Source organism: Bos grunniens, chromosome 15 (genome assembly GCF_055505025.1).
Source record: "Bos grunniens cultivar Pamir isolate PY7600 chromosome 15, Bosgru_T2T1.0, whole genome shotgun sequence".
Classification (NCBI taxonomy): Eukaryota; Metazoa; Chordata; class Mammalia; order Artiodactyla; family Bovidae; genus Bos; species Bos grunniens.
Window position 1 is genome coordinate 77,748,958 of NC_141179.1, and position 22,925 is coordinate 77,771,882.

Genomic DNA, 22,925 nt, shown 5'->3' on the forward strand with positions numbered 1-22,925 from the left:
GTGCCCTCCCTTTGGGACATAGGTTTCCGGTGTGGGCACGGGGCTACAGCTGGGAGAGGGGGCTCTGCGGGTGGAGGGGGAGCGTCTGGGCCTTACCGCTCCCTCCCTCCCTCTCTTGCAGGTTTTCATAGAGCTGAATCACATTAAAAAGTGCAATACAGTCCGAGGCGTCTTTGTCCTGGAGGAATTTGGTAATTACACTATTTTGCTCTTAGGTCTGGACTCACATGGCAGTAACTCAAACCTCGGAGCTCCAGAGGAGGGACTAGAGACAGAGAAGAAGCGCCTCTGCAGAGAGGTCAGGAGGAGCAGGAGCGTAGGGAGGATGAGAGAAGGGAGGCAGGAAAGCTAGCCAGTGCTGCCAGGGAACAGGCCCCAGAGCAGCGGCTTAACGCCGGCCCAGAGCTCCGCTGGTGCTCAGGGGGCTCCTCCAACCAGCACGCCTCCCCTGGCTGGGCCTGGCCAGGCGGAAGTCAGAAAGTCCTGGGGGCAGAGCGGCCCAGCCGCGCCCCCGCTCAGCTGTGCTCACGTAGCCGCCTCAGTCCCTCTAGCAGCCCAGCGCCTCGTCCAACTGCCCCGGGGCCACGCCAGGGTCCGTGCAGCCTCCAAGCCAGAGGAAGGCGCGCAGGGGCGCAGGCAGGCCTAGGGAGCCGGGAGCCAGGCTCCCCCCCACACCCAGGGCTGAGCGGCATCTGGGTTCTCACCCTGGGGCTTTGAGTTCCTGCTGTGTTTGTGCTTCATTCTTTTGTGCCCCTCATCGCTGCTATGAAAACCTTCGTTCTCCAGCAGGTAAAGTGACCTCGCCGCGCTGCCTCCCCAGGCCCTGCCCGCCACCTCGGGCCTGGGTGGGCAGGCTCCCTTCGCCCAGGCCAGCTGCTCCCATCGCCAACCTTCCCTAACCTTCCCTCCACCCTCTTCCTTCCCCACGTCCTCCACCTGCGCTGGCTCACCGGTTCTGTACGCCTTCCTCTCTTCTGCCAGAGAGATGTTTTGGGGGGCAGGGGGGGGTCCTCTGGCTCAGGAGAAGGACCTGGGCTCCTTGTTCTACCTTGGACGAGTGTATTTACTCCCTGTTAACCCTGGGCCCCAAACTCCCCTCCCAGGGTCAGGAGGAGGAGGGGCCCTCTGGGGCGTGATGCCCCCCACTTCTGGTCTCGGGGCTGGGATGGGGCTGAGGCCAGGAGACCCACTTCCCTGCTCTGGCCGCGCAGCAGCCCCGCAGGGCTGGGGCCAGGGGTCTCAGTCTTGGCCCCTGGGCCGTGGACCTGTGTGTATCTTGCCTGACGCTCCCTGTCACTTCCCCCGGGTGCCGTCCTCGCCTGTCTCTTCTGCTCGGTGTGTCTGCTCCAGGGCCCTCTGACGCTCTCCCTCACACGGGCAGGCCTGGGCCTCTCCTGCCATCAGGGAAGGAAACTCCCGAGTCTGGTGGGTTTAGTGTCCCGCCCCCGCTTCATCCTGCCTCAGGAGCCTCCGTGTCTGGGCTGGGAGCACAGGGCATCTGCTGCCTTGACCGGAGGGTGGGGCTGGGCAGGGGGCTGAGCGCTCGGGGGTCCCAGCAAGGCGAGGCACAGGCTAGAAACTGCTCTTCTTCTGGCCGAAAGCTGGGCGCACCCGCCGTGGTCCTTGGGGGCCAGGACTGGAGTGGCGGCCAGCGGGGTCGAGCCGCAGCCGTAGAGCCAGGGGCCATTGCGGACCTCAGGGCGTCTGGGCCGGTGTCCCCTCGCAGGGGCTGGGTGAGGCCCAGAGGGGAAGGGGACCCTGTGCCGGGCGCCGCCGCCTGGGGGAGCGTGGCGTCATTGCTCTGAAGTGTTGAACTCTCTTGTTTTGTCTCTTGCCCGTCCGGTTGTAGTTCCTGAAATTAAAGAAGTGGTGAGCCACAAGTACAAGACACCGATGGTGAGTGTGCCGCCAGCCCCGCCAGCCGGTCTGCAGAGGGCTCCCAGGGCGACTCCGGCAGGAGGGGGGCGGGCCTCGCAGGGCGCGGGCGATGGCGAGTGGTTGAGGCGAGTGTGGTCTGGAGGCCAGAGGTGCCGCTGGAGTGGAGCAGGCCTTTGGCCCGGCAGAGGCGCCCGCCTCCCCTCCTGCAGCCCGCTCTGGCCTCGCGGGGGCTCTTCGGCTGGAGGCCTGGAGTCTCCCACTTGGCAGCCGTCCACGAGTGAGGATGGCGGGGCCTGCGTCCCCTGCGCTGACCCGGCTGGTTCTCTGCCCCCAGGCCCACGAGATCTGCTACTCCGTGTTGTGTCTCTTCTCGTACGTGGCTGCGGTCCGCAGCAGTGAGGAGGACCTCAGGACCCCGCCCCGGCCCGTCTCTAGCTGATGGGGAGGGCCGAAGGCTGCCCCTCGCTGCTGCCCTGGCACAATGCTGCCGAGCGCGCCAATGGCGTGTCCTCTGCCGGCCTCTCGCCGCAGCTCAGACGGCTCTCAGTGTGTGTGTGTCTCAGCGTGTCCACGGGGCTGAGCTAGTCTCTCCCGCCTTTCCCTCCCCTCCCCCAGAAGACCAGCCTGCTGTCCCCTCGGGGCTCAAGGGTGAGTGTGTGTGTGTGTGTGCGTGCACACGCGTGTGCGTCTCGGGCCAGTGGCTCCCGAGATCGCACGAGGCCGCAGTGCGAGCCCCTGCTGCGTGCTGTTGAGCTGTCCGTTGTGGTTCTCGTCCGTGACATCGTGGGTCTTCAGGGCAGACCTGGCCTCTCCTCCCTGTGACCCAGCAGGCTCGTCCCCGCCCCCGGCGAGGGGTGGGTGAGCATGGGAGGGGTCAGGGGCGGCAGAGCCAGCGGGGCCCGCCATGCTCCTCGGGCAGTTCCCAGGCCGAAGCTGCTGCCCGCGGGCACAGGCCTGCCTGGCGGCTGCTCCCACAGCCTCCCCCCGCAGCGGTCTGCGCCGACCCCCTTCGCTGCTGAGTGGCGAGTTCCCTGCGGCCTGCCCGCCTCGGTAGGAGACTCCCAGGGCCGTGGGCTGCCCCGCCTGGAGCTGGGTGGGGTGGGGAGGGGAAAGGCCATTTCGGACCCCACTTGTGTGTGAGGGCAGGCGAGCCTGGGAGTGGGCAGCAGGGGACTGTAAATATTTCGGCTCCACACTATTTATAGAAGGTGTACAGAGGTGTGAATGTGAAATAAACGTCCTGAACTCCCCGTGGGTTCCTGGCTGCCGTGCATTCAGTGAGGCCCCTCAGCCCTGTGCGAGGAGGGCCAGCCCTGGACTCCACAAAGGCACCTCCACCAGAGGCAGTTGGGGAGGTGAGGCTGTGCCCGCCCCACCTTGCCCCGCCGCCCGCTCCAAGGGGCGGCCCCAGGGTGGCTGTGCTCGAGTGGGCCACTAGAGGGAGCCGCCAAACTGGGCTTTGACAGGGAGCAGGGATTCAGTGGGGCTGGACAGAGACCGAGGCCTGGGCCTCAGCTCCCCAGAGAGGTGTCAGGACTGGGCCTCCCCCAGGGCCTGGAAACCAGGAGTGTCTGAGGCAGGGCAGGAGTCCTTGGACCAGCCTTCATGGAACTTCTTTTCTATACCGTGGAAAAACCACTCTATCAGAGGACCTCTGAAAGCTGCTGGCTTCCTCCTCCCAAAAGGACATCAGTGGTGGGCTTCTGACTACTTGGCGAGGGGGGGAGCAGGGCCCTGGCCCCCGCACACCTTCCTGGTCCTGTCTGGTCCAACAGCAGGACCCTCTCCCCGTGCAACACAGCTGTGTGTGGGCAGCGGGTTCTTTGCCTACTGGGACCCCAAAGCCGCTGGGATGCTTTCACCCCAGGCCTTATGGGCAAAGAAACACAGACGCCCGTCACTATCCCTCACCAGGCCACCGTGACCACAGTCGCCAGGACAACAACGGCAGAGCCTGGGGCTTCTGGCCTTTTTGCTAATAACAGTGCACTTTCCTCTGTCACAGCTCCTTGGTTTCCTCAATGGAAGGTCGGGGAGACTGAGTTCCTTCTATTATTGTTTCGTGAATTTAGGACCCTGTTCTGGTCCTCGTTTAATTCATCCAGGAGAAAGAACACCGGCCTTGTTTGTTTTCAATATAAATTTTCCTGTGCTTCTTGTGAAAACAGGCACCTTGGACAAAAGTCAGTTCTCAGTGGCTGCACCGATCTTTTATTGCCCTTACATGCTGAGAAAGCACGGCAGGCCAGAAAGGCCCGTCCCAGCAACCACTTCCAAAGCCCACACAGGGTCTGAGAGCTTCCACATGGAGCTCTGAGGTCAGAATGTGCCCGCTTGTCGTGACTATGCTGCCCTACGGGTGCCCCCCCCCCAACTCCAGTGTACACACTTGCACACACATCCAGCAGCAGGAAGGCGGCCTATCCAGCTTCCTTCCAGGCTCCTGGCATACGGGCCAGCTCCAGCTGCATCTGTAATACAGGTTCCCATCTGAGTGAGCTGGGCTGAAACCCTAACAGCCTCTTGGACCCCACCTCCTGGTGGCTGCCCCTGGACCAAGGGTGATCTGGAGCACATACCTGGCCATCCACAGGGAGCCAGCCCGGTCACTGAGGCACTGTGGGAGAGGAGGCGGCCATGCCGAATCTGTGCTGCAACCTCCCAGCACCACGTGTAGCCCCCGCCCCCACCCCCAGCCTTCGGGAAGTCTCAGGGAACAGCTCTGGCAGCAAAGTGCAGGGGCCAGTACCACCCGGCTGTGCCAGCCGCGCTCTCAGCCAGAGCAGCAGCTTGGGCCCGCGCAGCAGGGCAGAAGCCCAGCGTCCCCGGGGCACCCGGCCTTGGCCCGGTGGCTCCTCACCTCGCACCTCCAGGCGGCACTCGCACTGGGCCTCCCCTTCTAAGTTGGTGGCCCTGCAGGCGTAGATGCCCCCATCGAAGGGGCAGGGCTTTCTGATCTCCAGGGTCAGCACTCCCTGCTTGCTGAACATGCGGAAGCGGGCGTCTTTGCCCAAGTCCAGGCCATTCTTGAACCAGGAAATCTTGGGCTGCAGATAGGAGGGCAGGAGGGAGCGCACTCAGATTGAAGGAGACCCGACGTTTGTTTCTCCTCTGAGCACCTGCTAGAGTCCCAGACTGGCCAAGGCTGAGGACAGACGGAGCCAGCAGGACTGCCTCGGCCCTGTTCACAGAGACACCTGACCCCTGGGGTGGAGAGGAAGTAGGGGCAGCCCGCGAAGAGGACTGCTCGGGGTGGGGGCCCACAGGCAGCTCTCCTGGATTGGCCTGGACCAGCGCCCCCAGGTCCCTACCTTGGGGCTGCCCCGAACAGCACAGCAGAGAGTAGTGTTATAGCCGGCAATGACCGATCGGTTCACCAGCGGGCGGGTGAAGCTGGGGGCCTCAGAGAAGTCCAGGGCCTTGTACTTGGGCAACTCATACGTGATGCCTGTGGGGGTCAGAACTCAGCACCCAGCCAGGCTCGCCTCCCAGCCCTGCCCACCCCGGGGACCAGAGTGAAGGCCCAGCACCTGGTCTGGGGATAAGGACCGGCTCCTTGGTGGTGGCGGCTGTGTCGCTGGGCCCCACTGTGTTATGGCTGAAGACCCGGAAGTAGTAGCTGTTGCCGATGATGAGCTCCGACACGACGCAGTGGGTGCGGCGGTAATGCTCCAGGACGGTGAACCACTCCTGGTGGGCAGCGAAGGAAAGGTTCCCTGAGGCAGGCCCTACGCACTGCCAGGGCCTCTCTCGGGCACCCCTGTTGTCTGCGCCCTCACTGTGGAGGGAACCAGGGCAGAGAGGAGGGCCCCGCCCAAGGGCGGGGAAGGGCAGCTGGGCCCCGGGCAGGGACCTGGGGCCTGGCCCCAGGCTCACCATGGTCTTCTTGTCGGCCTTCTGAACCGTGTACCCCCAGAGCTCTGTGTTCCCATCATCTTGGGGTGGCTTCCACTCCAGAGCCACATTGAACCCCCACGCCTCTGCGACCTGGATATCCTGGGGCGGACTTGGCTTGTCTGCAGGAGACAGATTCAGCTGGAAGCCCACGCCTCTGACACTGAGTACAGGCAGGGGACGCAGGCTCCAGGGGCCGCCCTGCCTGCCAGGACCCGGCCGCCATCCTCAGCAGGGGCTCTGGGCCTCCCAGAGGAGGGGCCCCGGGCCTGCAAGATGGCGAGCGGCAGCCCTGCTCGGGCTGGAGGGGCTGCAGGGGTGCCCTGGGCCACGCACCAACGACCTGCAGCACCAGCTGGGCCTTGTCCTCCATGTCCTCCACACGCAGCGTCACCTGGTAGGTGCCCGAGTGGGCGCGGTGCGCGGCCCGGATGAACAGGATGGTGTCCGTGGGGCTGTTGCGGATGCTCACCTCCTCGCCCGCCAGCGGCTGCCCCTCCTTGGTCCAGGTCACCTGAGGCCGGGGCTTGCCCTGTTGGAGGAGCACAGCTCAGCGGCGAGCCTGGCCCGCCCTCCCGGCCCCTGCCCCAGCCCTGCTGAGGACGCGCGAGTGTGCCAGGGCAGGGGCCAGCCAGCCCTACCTGGAAAGGAATGAGGAGGTTCACGGGCTCCCCGACCTTCTTCTGGATGGTCTGGCGAAGGTGTCTGGGCAGCTGCAGCCGAGGCCGCTCTGTGGGCACAGGAGAGCGGCTTGGTGGGGCCTGCAGGCCCAGGCAAGGCTGGAGAGCCGTGGCTGGGCCCCCCTCTCCTCCCGCCGCCCAGCCCCAGCCCCAAAGGTCCCAGGGCTCCCGCCACCACCAAGCTTCATGCTGCGACACAGGCACGGACCAGAGCGGGTGAAGGACTTGTTCACGGTCCGACAGCCAGTCTGTCACAGGCCGGGATGCTAATCTAGGCCTTTGCCTCTACGCCCCCTGCTGTTTTCTCTGTCCACTCTGAGCAGCAGTTCCTCAACGATCCACTCTTTGCTGGTGACAGACTAATGCAAAGTGGATCCCCCCAGGGGCCAACCTGACGCCAAGTGACCTCACTGCTCTGTACTGAGCACGTGGACAGCGCCGAACTGATGGAGCTGAGAGACCCCCAGAACAGCTCGACGGTGATGGTGCAACAACCTGCGCCTTCCCTGGTCCGAACCGGGGACTGACAGGGAGCAGCCAGGCGGGAGGCCCCACACGTGCCACCCCCGGGGTAAGGGGGCCGGCCCCTCGTCCCTGCCCGGCACTCTCCTCCCTCTGGCAGGCTCTCCCCAACCGCCCCCCCCTCCCTGCATGCGGGGGGCACTCACGCAGCAACTCCTGCACCGTCACAGGCTCCTTGGTGGTGACGGGGGGTCCAGCCCCCGCCAAATTGTGCGCCCGCACACGGAAGAGCACGCGGGCGCCAGTGGGCAGGTCCTTCACCAGCAGTGAAGTGCGCTCTATCAGCCCTGGCAGGGCAGACACCCACGCCGAGCCTGTGGGTGGGGCGGAGGCGGCCGTGAGGCGGCAAGGCCGGCAGGGTCTGCAGCCTGCTGCCCACCTCCCGGTGGCTGGCAGGCCCGGCAGGGGGCAGGGGGCCCGGGCCCTGCAGCGCCCTCACCGGAGCCCTCCCGGCGGTACTCCACGCTGTAGCCGTCCAGGCCTCCGGCTCCCGCGCGCTCCGGGGGCCTCCACTTGAGGGAGACGGTGGTGTCGGAGATGTCCTCCACCGCCAGGTGGGTGGGCTCACTGGGCGGGCCTGGGCAGAGGGGAGGCAGACGGGGTCTGAGCGAGGCTGCACCCGTCAGTGCAACTGAAGGATCCAGGGAAACCCTCCCCCTTCCACTGGCCTTCAAGCACTTGAGAAATAGCCCAGCTTTGTTAAAAGACATGTCTCTAGAAAGACTTAGAAACAAACACGCACCCAGACAGCAGCAGCAATTACAGAAGAAAGATCTAAAAAGACACCCCAAATACCAACATGCTTAGAAGGAGTCGCTTCTTTCAGACGGAGCAGAAGACGCTACAGATGTAATTTAAGGGAAAACTAACCCAAAACATGGAAGTTTCCTGGCATTGTACAAGTGAGCTGAGAAAACTGCAGTCAGTACCTAAAGAGGGAGGCTTGAGCCCTTGCCCCCAGAGCACCTTCTTCCTGCCATCTCACCAAACCTTGCCCCTCCCTGTGTCTGCCCCACTATGGCCAGCCACCCTGTCCCCTAGACCTATGGGTCCTGACACTGACAGGGATCCTCAAGAGTGCCACACCCTCGGGGGCTGCTCTAACTTCTCAACCCCCATTATACAGATGTGGAAACTGAGGCTCGGGGGGAGACCATGACTCCAGACATTCCTCCTGGGGACTTCCTCTACTCCCATTATGCAGATGCACAAACTGAGGCTCGGGGGACACCATGACTCCAGACATTCCTCCTGGGGACTTTCTCAACTCCCATTATGCAGATGCACAAACAGCGGCTCGGGGGACACCATGACTCCAGACATTCCTCCTGGGGACTTTCTCAACTCCCATTATGCAGATGCACAAACAGCGGCTCGGGGGACACCATGACTCCAGATATTCCTCCTGGGGACTTCTCAACCCCCATTATACAGATGCAGAAACTGAGGCTCGGGGGAGACCATGACTCCAGATATTCCTCCTGGGGACGAAGGTGCTGGCTCTGGTTCCTGGTCCAAGGCGCTTTCCACAGACAGACATCCCTCACACCCTCAGCAGCCCCCTGCCCTCACCCCTTCCCTGGCTCACAAACCCTGGCTGAAGAGAGGGGGTCTAAGGGGGGAAAAGAAGCATCTACGCCAGATGCTCCCCCTGCGTGCTCTCACTTCATCTTAACAGCAGTTTTGTGAAACAGACACTGTCATTACCCCCACTTCACAGATGCAGAAAGTGGGGCTGGAGAGGCGAGTCTCACCCGCTGCCAGCTGGGCTCCCAAGTAATTTACTTCCCAGAGCCTCCCTTTCTTCACCTGTGAGATGACGGGAATGAAGGAAGTCGAGGGGTGTGAACGCAGCCCGAAGAATGGCTGTGGTTACTGCACCCTGGCCGCGGTGGCCCGGGGCAGGGCTGGGGGCACTCGCAGGCTCACCGATGGGCATGAAGGGCTGGGAGGCAGGGCTGGGCCTGGACATGCCCACGGCGTTGACTGCGTAGACCCGCATCTCATAGATCACGCCCTCGATCATGCGCCGTGCCTCGTGGCTCAGCTCCCGAAGCAGGTCAAAGTTCAGCCGCATCCACCGGTAGCTCTTCTTCTTCTTGCGCTCCAGGATGTAGCCTGGATGGGGAGGCCGGCGCGCTGGTCTGCCTGCAGCTCAGCCCCCCACCCCACGCGCCCTGCCCAGGGCTCAGTCCCATGCCCGCAGCTCACCCAGGACCGGCTGCCCGCCGTCGTAGGCTGGGGGCTCCCAGCACACCGTGCACGAGTCCTCGCCCACCTTGCTGATCTCAGGGGCCGCGGGAGCATCCGGCACATCTGGGGGAGTGGACCCTCATGTGCCCTGCCCAGCCGGGGCCAACGGTGCCCATCCCCTCACCACCCTAACCAACAGGCTCCCCCGTGCCCCCACAGGCTAACACCATCTTTCCAGAATGCAGTTCTCATCAGGTCACCAGCCTGCAATCAGCCGACTACGGCTCCCCACTGCCTGTGTGCCCCCAGGTCCAAGTCCCAACCCGCTCTACCAATCTGAGAGGGCCCCGCGACGTCTGCTGAGAGCCTAAAGGACTGAACAGCCGGGTCCTCCCTGGTTACCTCCGTGCTCTCCCCTGGACCCCCGCCTCACCGATGACCTTGACCGTGAGGCTGACTTGGTCCTCCCCCACGGGGTTCTTCACCGTGACCACGTAGACACCCTCGTCCTCCCGCTCGGCCCCCTCGACGGTGAAGATGCTGCGGTCCTTGGTGGTCTCCACTCGGACCCGGCCCTCTGTCTCACACAGCAGCTGGCGGGGGAGGAGGAGTTGGGGGGGGGCTCAAGTCAGACCCCAGGGGTTCCTGCAGCCGCTGACAGCCCTGAGGTGGACACGCAGCTCAGCCCGGGTCTGCTGGGGAGACACAGCCTCAGTGGAAACCACCGTGTGAGTGTCTAATCCAAGACCCTTTCCCACCACCTGCCGGAGCACGGCCCTCGCTTTGTCACGGAACTTCAGGCAGTCACCTGTCCTCTCCATCCTCAGTCTGACTTTCTGACCTAAACGACCTCACACAATTACTGTGAGGGTCTCAAAAGACCTCAGCTGGGCAGAGGAAGCAGCAGTGCGTGGAGGAGAAAGAAAAGCCAAGAGCGGTGCCCTGGCTGCGACTCCGACCGAAAAGGGCCAAGGACCTACTCCCCCACGGGGAGGGAGCACAAAGTCAAGGTGGGCTCAGGAAGACAAGAGCCAGGGAGCCCGCAAGTCCGAACGACTTCCTGGGGTGTGGAGGGTGGAGACCCTGCCTGGGGCAGGAACACAGCTGGCCCAATGGGGCATCTCAACAGAGACCTCGCCTGAGGGCGGATCCCACGTGGACAGAAACTCACGGCAGCCAAACGAGCCTCCTCCAGCCTCACTCACCTTCTTGTCAAACACCCACTCGTCACCGGCACCTGACTCCTCTGATGCATCGGGGGCTGGCCCTGCTGGGACCTTATTCCCCTGGAAACAGGACGGGAAGGAAGGAGGGAGGGCGGAGGAGGAAGGTCTGGTTTGGCCTGGAGGGAACCCTGCCAAGCACCCTGTCCTTGCTCTGCCCACCCCCGGCCAGCTGTAGGGCGTGCGCAGGTGGGGTGGGGAGCGTGCTGGGCCCACGCGCCCATTTTACAGATGGGGGCGTGGGGGGAGGGGTCCACAGTACCTTTGTGATGGCCTTCTGCCAAATCACAGTGGGAGCAGGATCCCCGGAGATAGGGACGTCCAGGCGTAGCTTGTTCCCGGCCACAACCACGATGGTGTCCGGCACGCGGCCCGGGCAGTCCAGGTGGATCTTGGGAGGTTCTGGCAGGGAGACAGAACAGGTCAGAGAAAGAAGAAAAGGGCCCCAGGCCTCTGAAAGAAGGGAGAACTGGAAAAAGCACATGCCCCTGGGAGTTGGTTTATCTTCTGAATTTATTTTCTCGAGGTATAGTTTGCATACAATCAAATGCCAACACTGAGCACACTGCTTAATGAGTACTAACACACATATACACCTGTGTAACCCTGCCCGATCACACCTAAAACTGCCATCTGCCCAGGAAGTTCCCAGGGAGGTTCGTAACGTTGGGTCACCTAGGATGGCATTTCTCAGATTGTGTTTGGGGGAACACCAGTGTCTTGCTAGAAAAAAAAAGTTTCCATGGAAAATATTTAAGAAACCCTGGGTTAAACCAACTTGAGTAGGATTTTTCAGAGCCTCTGACATGCCCATGCGCTTTCTGAAGCAACAAGCAGTAGGACAGACGGACGGCTCAGAGTTTCTCAAACTTACTGAACCCTGTTTGGAAAGCCCTGGCCTAGAGCCCGCCTCAGCCTGGACAAGTCTCCTGAAGTTAAAATCCTAAAATCCCTGATCACAGTTTAATCTAAATGCAGGAGAGGTACTAAAAGCAAAAAAGATTAATAATAAAAGCCCACAACTGTGATGTCCTCTGCAAGCTCACACATACCACCTTAGGTCATCGTTCCTATCACCCCACTGGGGAGCCACTTCGGGGTCCCCGTTTTAGAGGTGAGGAAACTGAGGCTGAGATAGACTGCAGCTGGCCTGCGGTCAGAGTGGCAGAGCTGAGGCTGGGCCTCAGGCTGAGCCAGGTCCCAACTCCCGGCTCCCTGCTTCTGTTGAGTGGAGAGGAGACCCTGGCGGGGTGGGGGAGGCACCATGCCGGGGTCCGAGACTCACCCTGCCTGGGCACGAAGTCAATCTTGACCTCTGCAAGAGATGGAAGAGCAAGTGGCACCAGGGTGCAGGCTGGGCCCAGCAGCAGGGGCCCCTCTGCCCCTCAGCACCGGCTCACCCATGAAGTGGAGCTTGGCAGACAGGTTACAGGCGAAGCCTTCCGGCACAAAGCTGTAGTCCGCCTCGTCTGCGGGCGTGACGTCGTCAATGGTCAGCTTGTGGACCCTACAGGGCAGTCGTGGCTCAAGGGACCCTGCTGGGCCACGCACCCCTTGCCTCACCAGACACCCCAGCCAGGGCTCCAGGGAGCCCTCGCCCTGCCCTGGCTCAATGGTGTGCAGAGTGTTTTCTCGGACTTCCCTGGTGGTCTAGTGGTTAGGAATTCACCTGCCAACGAAGGGACATGAGTTCGACCCCTTGTCCGGGAAGATCTCACATGCTGAGGAGCAACTAAAGCAGGTGCACCTAGAGCGGGTTCTCCTCAAAATGAACCACCACCGCAATGAGGAGCCCCAGCACTGCAACCACAGGGGAGCTCCCGCTTGCCGCAGCTCGAGAAAGCCTGTGCACACCAACAAGGACCCAGAACAGCCAAAAAATAAAAATTTTTTTTGAGTGCTTTCTCTGCTTTTGAATTTTTCCGCTCCCTTGCCTGCTTTCAGAGGTAGGCAGTGTAGACATGTCCCTTTGGCTGGGCCCTTGGAGACTGGGCAGGGGCTTGTCACATTAATCTCTGTGACCTTGGGCCCAGCACGGGCTGGCCCAGATACTCAGGGTATGAGTAAGAGAGTGGGAGACAGTGAGGGCCCCTGGCCAGAGCCATGCCCCGTGCGCCCTGCCCCGCCCTGGTCCCGAGCTGGGGGTCCCAGCCTGTCTCTCTCACTGCCTCATCTGTCTCCGACTTCCCCCTCCATCTCTAAGGGGCCCTCCTTTTCCGTACGCTTCTGCCTCTCCACACTTGGGTGCGTCCCTTCTCCTCTTTGTCTCTGTCCTGACCGTGTGTCTGTCCCTTTCTGTTCATCTCTCTCTCCCGTCTCTCAGTCTCTGTCTCTAGCTCACTCTTAGCGCGCTCTCTTCCTGTTCGTCTCTTTTTCTTTGCTTCAGTCTGTTTTTCTGTGTGTCTGTCCCTCCCTCTGCCTGTGTCTCTCTGTTTCTTGCTGTCTCTCTGTGACTGTCCCTGGCACATCCTGCACACTCACCGCCCGATGTGGGACACCTTTATGCGGCTGTCAGGCACCAGCTCCTTTCCGTTCTTCAGCCATACGCCCCGCACGTTCTCATCTGACACCTCACACTTGAACACAGCCTGGTCCTTTGAGCCCACCGTCAAGTCTGCAATGCTCTGGTACACCTCCAGCTTCTTCTCTGTGGGGCAGGGCAGAGCCAGTGAGCTGGGGCGGGGGTGTGTGGGTGGGAATCCCTGCAGAGATCTCCTGGGCTTGTGAAAACACATGAGTGCGTGCATGAGTGCAATGCCTGTGTGCCTGTGATGGTGCTGTGTACACAAGGAACCTAAGTGCGCCAGGGTGGGTGACGCTAACCAGGCCCATCTGAACCTCCCAACACTCTCCAGGTGGTCACCCCAGCATCCCCATTTTATGGATGAGGAGAGTGAGGTTTGAGGTATTGAAGTGGCATGTCCAGGACCACGCGGGCCTTGATGCTGGCTTTGCTTGATCCCCGCCCGTGGCTGGGGGCTCACCCTGCACGATGAGCTCAGCCAGAGCCTGGCCCCCACTGGTGCGCAGCGCATAGTGCCCGGCGTCCTCCAGTGTCGCCTCGTTGATGATCAGATGGTGCTTCTGACCGTCCTTCTTGAACCGGTATTTAAAGGTCTCCTCCCGGGTCAGCTCCACCCCGTCCTTCAGCCTGGCCAGAGGGTGGGCAGCAGGTGCCAGGGCCCCCTCTGGGGACACCCCAGGCCCCCGGCCCTGCCCCACGACCCCCTGCCTCGGCACTCACCATTTGACCTGCGCCCCCTCCTCAGACACTTCACACTCAAACTCCACTCGCTGTCCCACCATCACCAGCTGGTCCTCCAGAGGCCGCGTGATCAGCACGGGGGGCTCTGTCAAGCGGAGGGAGCGAGATGGGCGGGCCGCTCTGTGGGTCCCCTCTCGGGGTCTCAGGGCCCCAGGCCCACCTTTGACGAAGAGCTCGGTGCTGCACTTTTCGCCACCCACCGCGCACTGGTAGGCTGCGTCGTCCGCCAGCGAGCACTGGCTAATGGTCAGCGTGCGCTTGGCGCCGATGGACTCGAAGATGTACCTGGGTAAGGCCAGGGTGGGGGCAGGAGACCCATGGACTCCCCGCCTGGGCCCTGGGTGCCCCCTCAAACCCCCATCGGGACCCCTGTGCCCCCACCCCAAGGAACCTTACTTGCTGCAGAGCAGAAGAGGCCCGTGGAGCATTCCCGAAGCGAGGAGCGAGATCGAGAGAGCCGGGAAGAAACAGAGACGAGAGTTAGAACCCAGAGAAATGGGGAGAGACAGAGATAGGGAGTGAGAGCTGGCCAGAGGGCAGGGGCGGAGAGAGAGGCAGGGAACGCAGGGTTGGGGGGCAGCCCTTCCCGGCCCCAGCACCCCCAGGCCCCAGCACCCGCCCTCACCTGCCGCTCATCTGAATCTCCTGTCCGTTCTTAAGCCACTTGACCTCGGCGTCAGGGTCGGCCAGCTCCACCATCAGCCGGATCTTGTGGCCCTTGCTCACCTGGTAGGCCGGCTGCAGCTTCTTCTGAAAGGCTGAGCACCCCCACCCTCAGCCCCCGGCTCCCCAGGCTGGCCCAGGCCAGGAGGACACGGTCCCACCTCCCCACGTCTCTCTCTGTGCCTCTGCTGTGACTGTCTCCTTATCTCTGTCAGCTCCTTGTCTCTCTGGCTTCCTTCCCTGGGGTCCACTTCACCTGCTCAACTCAGAGCTAGGGTTCAGGGCTTCCAGAAAGGCAGGAGCTTGGCAGGAGAATGGGTGGTGGGACAAATGGGCCTTCTCTTCCTCTCCGGTCTGTTTTTGTGGCAACCCCCAGGTTCATGCCCTCCTTCTAGGTGCCTCCTCCGTCTCAACTCAGGGTCTCCATGTCAAGCCCGCGATGGGGAAGGGCTGACCCGAGCCCTCGCCTCTGACCCACCTAGGGTGGGGGCCGGGGGCGCTCACCTGCACCCACCTGTTCTGTTGGCCTGTGAGGGGGCTTAACCAGGGTTTTCTCTTCCCGGGTCGGGGGAGGGGGCGGTGTCCTCTGGGCTAAACTGGCTTCCTCCCCTTCTGGGGGGTATGGGGAGAATCAAGCAGGCTACTTTTTTCCCCAAGGGCGGGTCGGGGAGGAAGGGGCCTCCTGGCTTTGGCTGTGGAGAGGAGGGCTGGCCTGGGCTCCGTCCTCTTCCTGTGGCATCTCGGGGCTAACTGCCCTTTTCTTTTTCTGTGCGACCAGATGCCAACCCGGGCACCCCAGCTTTTTCCCCCCACAGAAGAGGACGTTCACCCAAATGGTCCCTTCCCGGGTGTCTCTGAGTCAAGCTGGATGCCGCTCTTTCCCGGCAGCGCGTCTGCGTGCCGCGCTGTGTGCACATGCCTGCGTCTGCGCGCCGCCGTGCGTGCACGTGCCCACGCACATCTAGGCAGGCGCTCAGCCAGCCTTCGCCTCGCCTGGCTCTGCGCTGGAGGCTCACCTGTGCTTTTCTTCTCGTCCCGCTTTATGCCCTTGAGCCTCTTGAGCATGCCCCGCAGGTCGGTGACTCCATGCTGGAAGGCGATGCGCTCGTACTCCGACGGGGGTGCCTGCCGCAGGATCTCCCACACGTCCTCCTCGGCGGGGGCCTCCAGCCTGCGTCCACGTGGCAAGGCCTCAGAGCCCCCGTGGCCAGGACAGAGTTGCTGTCCCCCTGCCCTTCCCTCCGCAAGCGGGAGCTGCCCCCGCCCCGCTGACCCTTCCCTTCTGGTGGGGCAGCTTGAACTGGAGTGGATCCTGGACCAGTTCTGGGGATCATGAGGCCTTAGGTGCTCAGTGTGGGGGACTGGGACGGGGAGGGGCTCCTGGCTGAAGTAGGGGTGATAAGGGCGGCGGGGGGGGGGCGGTGCTTCCTGGGACACTCACCTCGGGGTCCGTAAACTGCTGCTCCAGGCAGGAAAGAAGGGCAGTGTACACATTAGAGACGGAACAGAGAACAAAGGTGACTCCATATTGAGTCCATGCCTTTAGCACTAACCCTTGTGCTCTGTTGCCTGTGCTTCGTCAAGCTGGCTCTGCACCCTTGTAAAAGCATGTTGTCTATACCCTGAACTATAAAGTATATGACATTCTCCATTCTCAAGGCTGTGTCTCTCTGGCTGGACCTTTAAAGGTACAGAACGCTTTTCATTCGTATGGAGATAAAAAGTTACAAAAGATAACAATTATCTTGTGGGGAGTTTACAAGAACAGTGTGACCAAATCTACCTAGAGGGCTGCAAGAACAAAGCATTCTTCTAAGAAGTCTGCAATAACCAGCCACACCCCCTCCCCCTTTCAGTAGAAGAGACCAGAATTCTAACTGGGGTAAGATGGTTCTTTGGGACATTAGTCCACCATCTTTGGTTTGCTGGTTTTCTGAATAAAGTCCTTATTCTTTGCCCCCGACAAGTTGTCCTTCGACTTACTGGCCTGTCATGCAGCACACAATACAAGTGTGGACTCAGAAACAAGGCACAGTCATCCCTCCGTGACCCACAGCACATGGGGCCTCACCTCCACTTTCCTCCCTGCACTCACACCTTTCCGTTTACAGGGCACCCGTGGCCTTGTTTATTCCTCCTGAGCTCTGATAGGTGAGTGTCAGGAAAGCCGGAGGCTCAGAGACTCCCCAGTCAGTGGAGATCCTCGCCCGGATCCTCACCCAGGTCAGTCTGATCCCCAGCCTTGTCATCTGTCATCTGCCCTGGTGGGGATGGCCCTGCTACCCTCAAAGCACTTGACCCCAGTGCTCATTCTCTGGGCTGAAGCAGCACTGGCCGTAATGCAGGGTCCAAGAGAGGGAGGGACAGGACACAGAGCACACGGGTCAGTTGCACTGTGTGGCCTAGGTGGGCAATTCCTGAGGCTTTGGAGCCCTCTCCCAGCTTGTGGGTCTCCAGAGCCTATTGGGAAGAGCCATCACAGACTCAAGTGTAGGCTGGTAACGGGAACAGTGTGAGGATGTTAGTACATGGGATGTAACCTCTGCTGAGCCCTCTGACTCTTCCCAGCACCTGGACTGTCCCGTCCAACAGACAAGGAAACTAGCTCCAAGAGGTGCATGACCTGCTCGGGGTCACACAGCTGGAAAACCACAGGGCTGGCATCAGGGAGCCACGTGTTCTGGGAGCTGCTTCCCTGGGCTTACCTCTTCCTCAGCAGCGAGCTGAAGTCCAGAGTCCCAGCGTCTTCATGGCTGTCGCTGCGGAGAGGAACCCCCAGTGAGGCCACGACAGAGCCAACTACGAATAGAAGGGTCTGGGAGCGGGGTGGGGGTGGGCTGGGGCGAGGGAGAGACAGGGACACTGACGGAGCGGGCGTGCCCCCCCCGCCCCGTCTCAGACCCCTGGGGTCACCATACAGGTGGATTGGAAGGGGCACCTGATGCGCCGACCGCCTCCAGCCAGGCTCCTGCGGGGATAAGACTCAGATTTTTCACCTGCCCAGGGAGCTTACTCTCTTCCACACCCATCCATTTCAGTCTGGCCATTCACATCACCCCAAGCCCTGGTCCCTATGTTATGCCCCTGCTCTGACCCCCGTATCAACCCCAGTCCTGGTCCCCCCAACATCCCACCCCAGCCCTGGGCCCCCACATCACCCTGGCCCTGACCCCAAGGGGCCACAGACCCCAGCACTGGCCTCCCCCACAGCCCCGAGGAGAGAGGGCCACTCACGTGCGGCGGAAAGTTGATCGGAGGTCCACATCTCCAGGGCCAACGGCCTCTGGTTTCAAAGAGGGGGGACGAGAGTCAGGGGGAAGGCTTTAGAGGGGGCCTGCCCAGGAGTCCTGCCCTGGGATCTCCTGGTGTCACAGGCCTGCCCACCTATGACCCCTTGACAGTGGGCATCTGTCCCAGGAACCTGCCCCCTGAACCTTTCCCAGCCCGCGTTGAGGAACCAGGGACGTGGCGCAGTTCATGGTCCCCAATACCTTCCAGATTCATCTCCCTCCCATGTCTCGACTCACCCTTCACCTCTTCACCAGTGCCTAATCATCAGATACCAAGATGATACCCAGAGGAGATCTGAGGTCAAGCCCCACCCCAAGCCTAGAAGCCCCGATGTATTTCTTGCATGCTTCTGTGTGAATAGCACTGAGCGTGTGATCAGCGGGCGTATGGCCAGGCCTCAGCATCCCCGTTAGTACTGGGAAGTGGAGGCGGGGGTGGGGACCGGACCCACGGGGAGCCTGAACCCAACAGACGCCACAGGGCCCCTCACCATGGACAGTGAGGTTGAAGTTGCAGCTGTCAAATTTGTCCTTGGTGGACACCTCACAGCGGTAACCACCGGCAAAGGTGGTCTGGGCATCCATGATGCGCAGCTCAAACAGGTAGACCTGTGGAGGGCAGGTGTCGGGGAGGCTGGAGGCCGGGAGACAAGGCTGAAAAGGAGCCGGGGTGGCTGGGGACCACCGACCTTCTCACCCTTCGGGGCTTAAATGAATCCATTCCGTTTTGGATACATAAAAAAGGGACCCCTTCTCAAGACACATTGCTGTCTGCTGGCACAGGGTGGTGATAAAATAGAAATCAGGGGTGGCTATAAGGCACGTGGCATTCACTTAGGATGAGGCATTTTGGGGGAATTTCCTGGCAGTCCAGTGGTAGGACTCCATGCTTTCACTGCAATGGGCCCAGGTTGGATCACCAATTAGAGATTCTGAGAGCCACGCAGTTCAGCCCCCCAAAAAAGGCATTTTTGCTCAGGGAACTGCCCACACAACTGAACATGTCCACCCTATCCTTCCAGAAGCCCCCTTGCCTGGGCCAGGACTGTGGAAGAGTGGGAGGAGCAAAGGCTGGGAGTCAAAGCACAGGTTCCAGGCCTGGCTCTGAGTGACCTGGGACCAGCAACAGCAACCTCTCAAGCTTTGGTTTCCTCGTGTGTGTAGAGAATTGTGGTTGCTCATCGAGGGCCCCGTGAGCTGATAGCCGTCCATATGGGGCCTTTGCACCCTCACTGACTGGTGCCCCCAGGCTTTATTATGCCCCCTTGAGACTATCACAGCTTCCCTAGTGGTTCCGTGGTGAAGAATCCACCTGCCAACGCAGGAGACATAGGTTTGACCCCCAGGTCGAGAAGATCCCCTGGAGGAGGAAATGGCAACCCACTCCTGGGAAATCCCATGCACAGAGGAGCCTGGCGGGCTACAGTCCATGGGGTCGCAAAGGTCGGACACGACTGAGCGCACACATGAGACTATCACGCCTCTGAGCCCCCATGTCCTTCTAGGCCCCCAATAACCCTCCTCTGAGCCTCGCCAAGCTCACTGTGTGCCGCTGACCCCCCAACCAGCTTTGCAGGCTTTCCACACCCCTTCTCTGCACCTCCTCTGTGGCTCAGGTCTCAGTGCCTCCCTGCCTCTCTGTGCCCCCCCGGGCCTTCCAGGGGCTCTCCACATCCCCTCGCTGTGCGTCCCTGTGACCCTGTGCCCGCGGGCCCCACCTTGCTGGTCCGATCGTAGCTGTCGTGCAGCTGCAGATGCTGCCCCACCTTGCTGCTCAGGTCCACCCACTTGCCCTTGAACCACTTGACTACGGGCGGTTTCAAGAGGCTGGCTCCGGCCACGCGGGCTGAGAAGGTGATGGTGCCACCTGCCGGAGAGGCGTGACCGTCTGGGCTTGGGGGACGCCCTGTGCCTCCATCCCCCACCTCGCCCCTGGGGGCAGCAGCCCCACACTCACCCACGGTCACCTCGCCGTCCTGTGGCCTCATCACAAAGAGGCCGATGGGGTCGCCAGGGGCACTGGGGCCCTCAGGGGCCGCTGAGCTGGACCCTGTGGTAGAGGCATTTGAGACCTGCCCTGGGACACCCCCATCCACCGACCCGGCCTCCCTGCCCCGCTCCTCTCACCTTCGGGACTGGGGGCGCCTGCTTCCACCTCAGGGGCAGAGGTCGGGGCCTCTCCCGGGGCTCCAGGGGCCTCGGTGGGGGCGGGAGCAGGGGCTGACACAGGCTCCGCTTTCCCTGGAGGGGATCAGGTTGGGGGTTGTGGAGCAGCTTCTAATCAGAGCCCCGCTGCCCCCACACCCCGGTAATCTTGTCCCTGGTCCTTCCCATCTTTGCAAGAAGTCCATCCAGCCTGCGTTTCACCTTCTCCCTGCCCTCACCAGTTGTCTGTGCCCTCATCTCAGAGGGTCGGCCTGAACATCCCTCCTCTCCTTCTCCAGGCTTGGGTCTTGGTCCAGCCCGTCAAGCTGGGCTGGGGCTCGGCACACAGCCATAGGGGCTTCCCTGCCAGCACACCCAGCCCACCAAGTTCCCATCCATGTGGGGGTGTCCAGCGGGAGGTCAGTGTTACGTCTGACTCATCTCTGAACTTCCCCCACCTCCAGAACGGCCCAGATGGGCCAGGGAGCCTCGCGGGGACACTCAGAAAGGTCTTGCTACAGAAAACGGGAAAAGGCCATGGCGGGCTGAGGGTGCAACCAGGGCCAAGGCGAGAAAGTGGGAAGACAGCTCCTGTGCCGTGATCGACAGAGAGCTGGCGGGGCTGCTCCAACTTCAGGGAAGGCTGCCCAGGCGCTTACCTGCGTCTACAACCTTGAGGTCAAACTTGACCTTGGAGGAGCCAGCGATGACCGCGTAGGAGCCCTGGTCGGCGGGACCCACATCCCGCACGGTCAGCGTGTGCCGCGTGCCCTCGGCTGCCAGGCTGTATTTGTCGCTGGCACTGATGTCGCTGCCCGCCCGCTGCCAGCGCACCTTCAGTCCTGCCCGCTCTGTCTCGGCCTCGAACACAGCAGAGCTGCCGGCGGCCACCTCTGCGGACCGTGGCTTCTTGCTGAAGGCGGAGGCTGAGGGGCCAATGGAGTTTGCAGGGGTCCCCTGGCTTGCCCCTGGATCCCACTCCTACATACCCTCTTATTAAATAAGGTGGTGAGCACTTTAATGGATCACCTCGTTTAATACTCCAACGGCTCTATGAGGTAGGTGCAGTTATCATCCCCAGAGGAGGGCTCTGAGGCTCAGAGAGGTTAAGTGACTTACCCAAGATCACACAGCCAGGAAGTGGGAGAGCCAGGCCTGAGGAATTTTGCTAGGTGTGTCCCTGAAGAGCCCACCCTCTCTGCTTGTGGAAGCCCAGCCCCCACCAACTGCGGCCCTTGGCAAGGGGCCAGCACTCTGCCTACTTGGACGTGGCTAAATTTGTCCTCTAAGGGCCTGGGGCTGGGAATCAGCAAGTGAGATAAAGCTGGCCTGGGAGAGGGCTGGGGCTGGGGGGCTGATCCCTGACCTGGACAACCTTGGAAGGCCAGGGCGGGGACTCCGGGCTGTGACTTTCTCTGCCCTTGGCGGTGGCTCAGGGACCTCTTGCCCACCCTCTCCCCAGAGCAGAGGCCCTGCATCACCTCAGTGTGGGGGCCATGCCTGGTGTGGGGGCCACAGGGGTGCAGGCTGGCAAAGCAGAGACTCTCAGAACTAGAAGCAACCCACCGAAGCCCTCTTTGTACAGTTGGGGAAACCAAGACCCAGAGAGGGGAGGGGCCCATCCAAGATGTTCAGGGAGATGGGCTCAAGTCTGGGGTCATCCTGTGGTGCCTCCTGTGGCAGCCTTTCCCCAAAGGGCAAGCCGGGACCTAACCTTGCTGCAGAAGATGGGGATGCAGGCAGGGAGGGGTCCCCGGGCATCCTGAGAGTGGGGCGATGGCCCTGGGGGCTTCCTGCCTTGGCTGTCTCCCCCTCTGGGCCCCTGATCCTGGTTTACCCTCACTCTCATCAGAATGATGAGAAGGAGAAACTGAGAATCGAAAAAGGACCCAGGAGGACAGAGCCCCTGTCCTGGGAACCCCCTCAGGAGCTCATTCCTGGGCCCACCCCCTAACCGAGGATGTCCCCAGCCCTCCCTACCCCACGGTCGGTCCCCAGCCCAGGCCTGGAGCTACCTGGTTTCTTCCCTGGCTCGGGCATCTTGAGAGAGGTCACAGCAGGAACCGAGCAGGCACGGGACACCCAAAGAGACTCTGAGCAGGGCTCCGGTCCCGAACTATATAAGGGGCCGCCCCCTCTCCAGACCTTCCTTATCTGCACCCTGCCTGGCCACCTGCTAAATATAGACAAATTCCTGAGATCAAGGGCTCTCCAGGAGAATGTGTGGCCCTGGCTTTCTCCGCTGGCCCCGGCCCCTCCCTCAGCAACCCCACAGGACAGATCCTGCCCCCCCAACCCTCAGTGAACACAGGGGCACCCCAAGCCCTGCCGTGTGTCCTTGTGACAAGCAAATTGAGCAGTGGGGGTGTGTGGGGCCCAGAACCCTGAAGCTGTCGGGTCAGAGGCGTCCATGTTGGGTGATGGTTACACCCACAGACCCCGAGTCCCGGCTTCCCTCCTGAGTGTCCTTCTGAACCCCCGCAACTGCCTCCACACCCCCACCCCACCAAAGTCGCAAAGAACATCAGCTGCTACACAGGAAGAAGTGAATCACATGTGACCTACTGTGAGCAAGACCCACTAATCAGGGAAGGTCATTTGTCCCCCCCCATCATCAGGAGAGAGCAATTCTATATACAAGCATTGTCCGTGTGGTCAACACTTGCCATCCCTTTCAACATAAATCCATTCTCTTATGCCGTTTTAACCATGTTTAAACCGCCTCTCATGTCCCTGGGCCGTCTTTCAAAAGCACTCAGGACTTTGGGACTCCCCAGTGGTCCAGTGGTCAGGACTCTGCGCTTCCACTGCTGAGGGACCGAGATCCCGCATGCCATATGACACAGCCAAATATTTAAAATAAATTAATCCATAAAAATTCAAAGAGACGGGGCTCCACTCTCCCTCTCTCTCGGGGCTCAGAGATCCATGCAGGGGTGTTACGGTTGAGTTTCCCCAGCCTGAGGGCTCAGGGCACTCCGGAGGGTATCTGCCCCAACACAAACGGCCCCAGAATCTGGATTCTCTGGGGTCTGCAGATTGCTGACGAGTTCCCTCACTCCCAGACTGCCGGCTGCCTCTTCTTGCTACTGTTGGAAGCAAAACCCTTACAGGTTTCACGGCTCATGTTTTTCTGCCTCTCCCCTGCTGTGGGCCAGAGGCCAGCGCGACC

At 61.5% G+C, this 22,925-nt stretch overlaps 2 protein-coding genes across 51 annotated transcripts in view; one reads left to right on the top strand and one right to left on the bottom strand.

Annotated features, from left to right (window-relative positions):
- MADD (MAP kinase activating death domain) overlaps positions 1-3,128 on the top strand; it is a 40,813-nt gene extending 37,685 nt beyond the window's left edge. For 37 of the 50 annotated variants that reach the window (XM_086341458.1, XM_086341477.1, XM_086341489.1 and 34 more), the window contains 3 exons: positions 122-191; positions 1,850-1,896; positions 2,213-3,128. In XM_086341458.1, the coding sequence (XP_086197584.1) occupies positions 122-191; positions 1,850-1,896; positions 2,213-2,317 (222 nt within the window). In that variant the 3' untranslated portion in view covers positions 2,318-3,128. The remainder of the gene's footprint in view (positions 1-121; positions 192-1,849; positions 1,897-2,212) is intronic. The other 13 variants (XM_086341491.1, XM_086341493.1, XM_086341494.1 and 10 more) reach the window with 1 other exon arrangement.
- A 1,112-nt stretch (positions 3,129-4,240) lies between these two features.
- On the bottom strand, positions 4,241-21,848 carry MYBPC3 (myosin binding protein C3). The gene is made up of 33 exons (XM_086341579.1): positions 21,769-21,848; positions 20,413-20,679; positions 19,736-19,849; positions 19,566-19,658; positions 19,327-19,475; positions 18,100-18,217; positions 17,553-17,601; positions 17,257-17,286; positions 17,024-17,077; positions 15,760-15,777; positions 15,335-15,489; positions 14,281-14,413; positions 13,816-13,940; positions 13,635-13,740; positions 13,375-13,541; positions 12,872-13,037; positions 11,791-11,897; positions 11,676-11,705; positions 10,653-10,792; positions 10,373-10,453; positions 9,601-9,760; positions 9,186-9,290; positions 8,904-9,092; positions 7,414-7,551; positions 7,121-7,288; positions 6,414-6,502; positions 6,109-6,304; positions 5,755-5,894; positions 5,409-5,568; positions 5,190-5,326; positions 4,739-4,925; positions 4,458-4,495; positions 4,241-4,349 (listed from the first exon to the last, which is right to left on the bottom strand). The coding sequence occupies exons 1-32, from the start codon at positions 21,791-21,793 to the stop codon at positions 4,485-4,487; spliced, it is 3,807 nt and encodes a 1,268-aa protein (XP_086197705.1). The 5' UTR covers positions 21,794-21,848; the 3' UTR covers positions 4,241-4,349; positions 4,458-4,484.
- Positions 21,849-22,925: the final 1,077 nt, after the last annotated feature.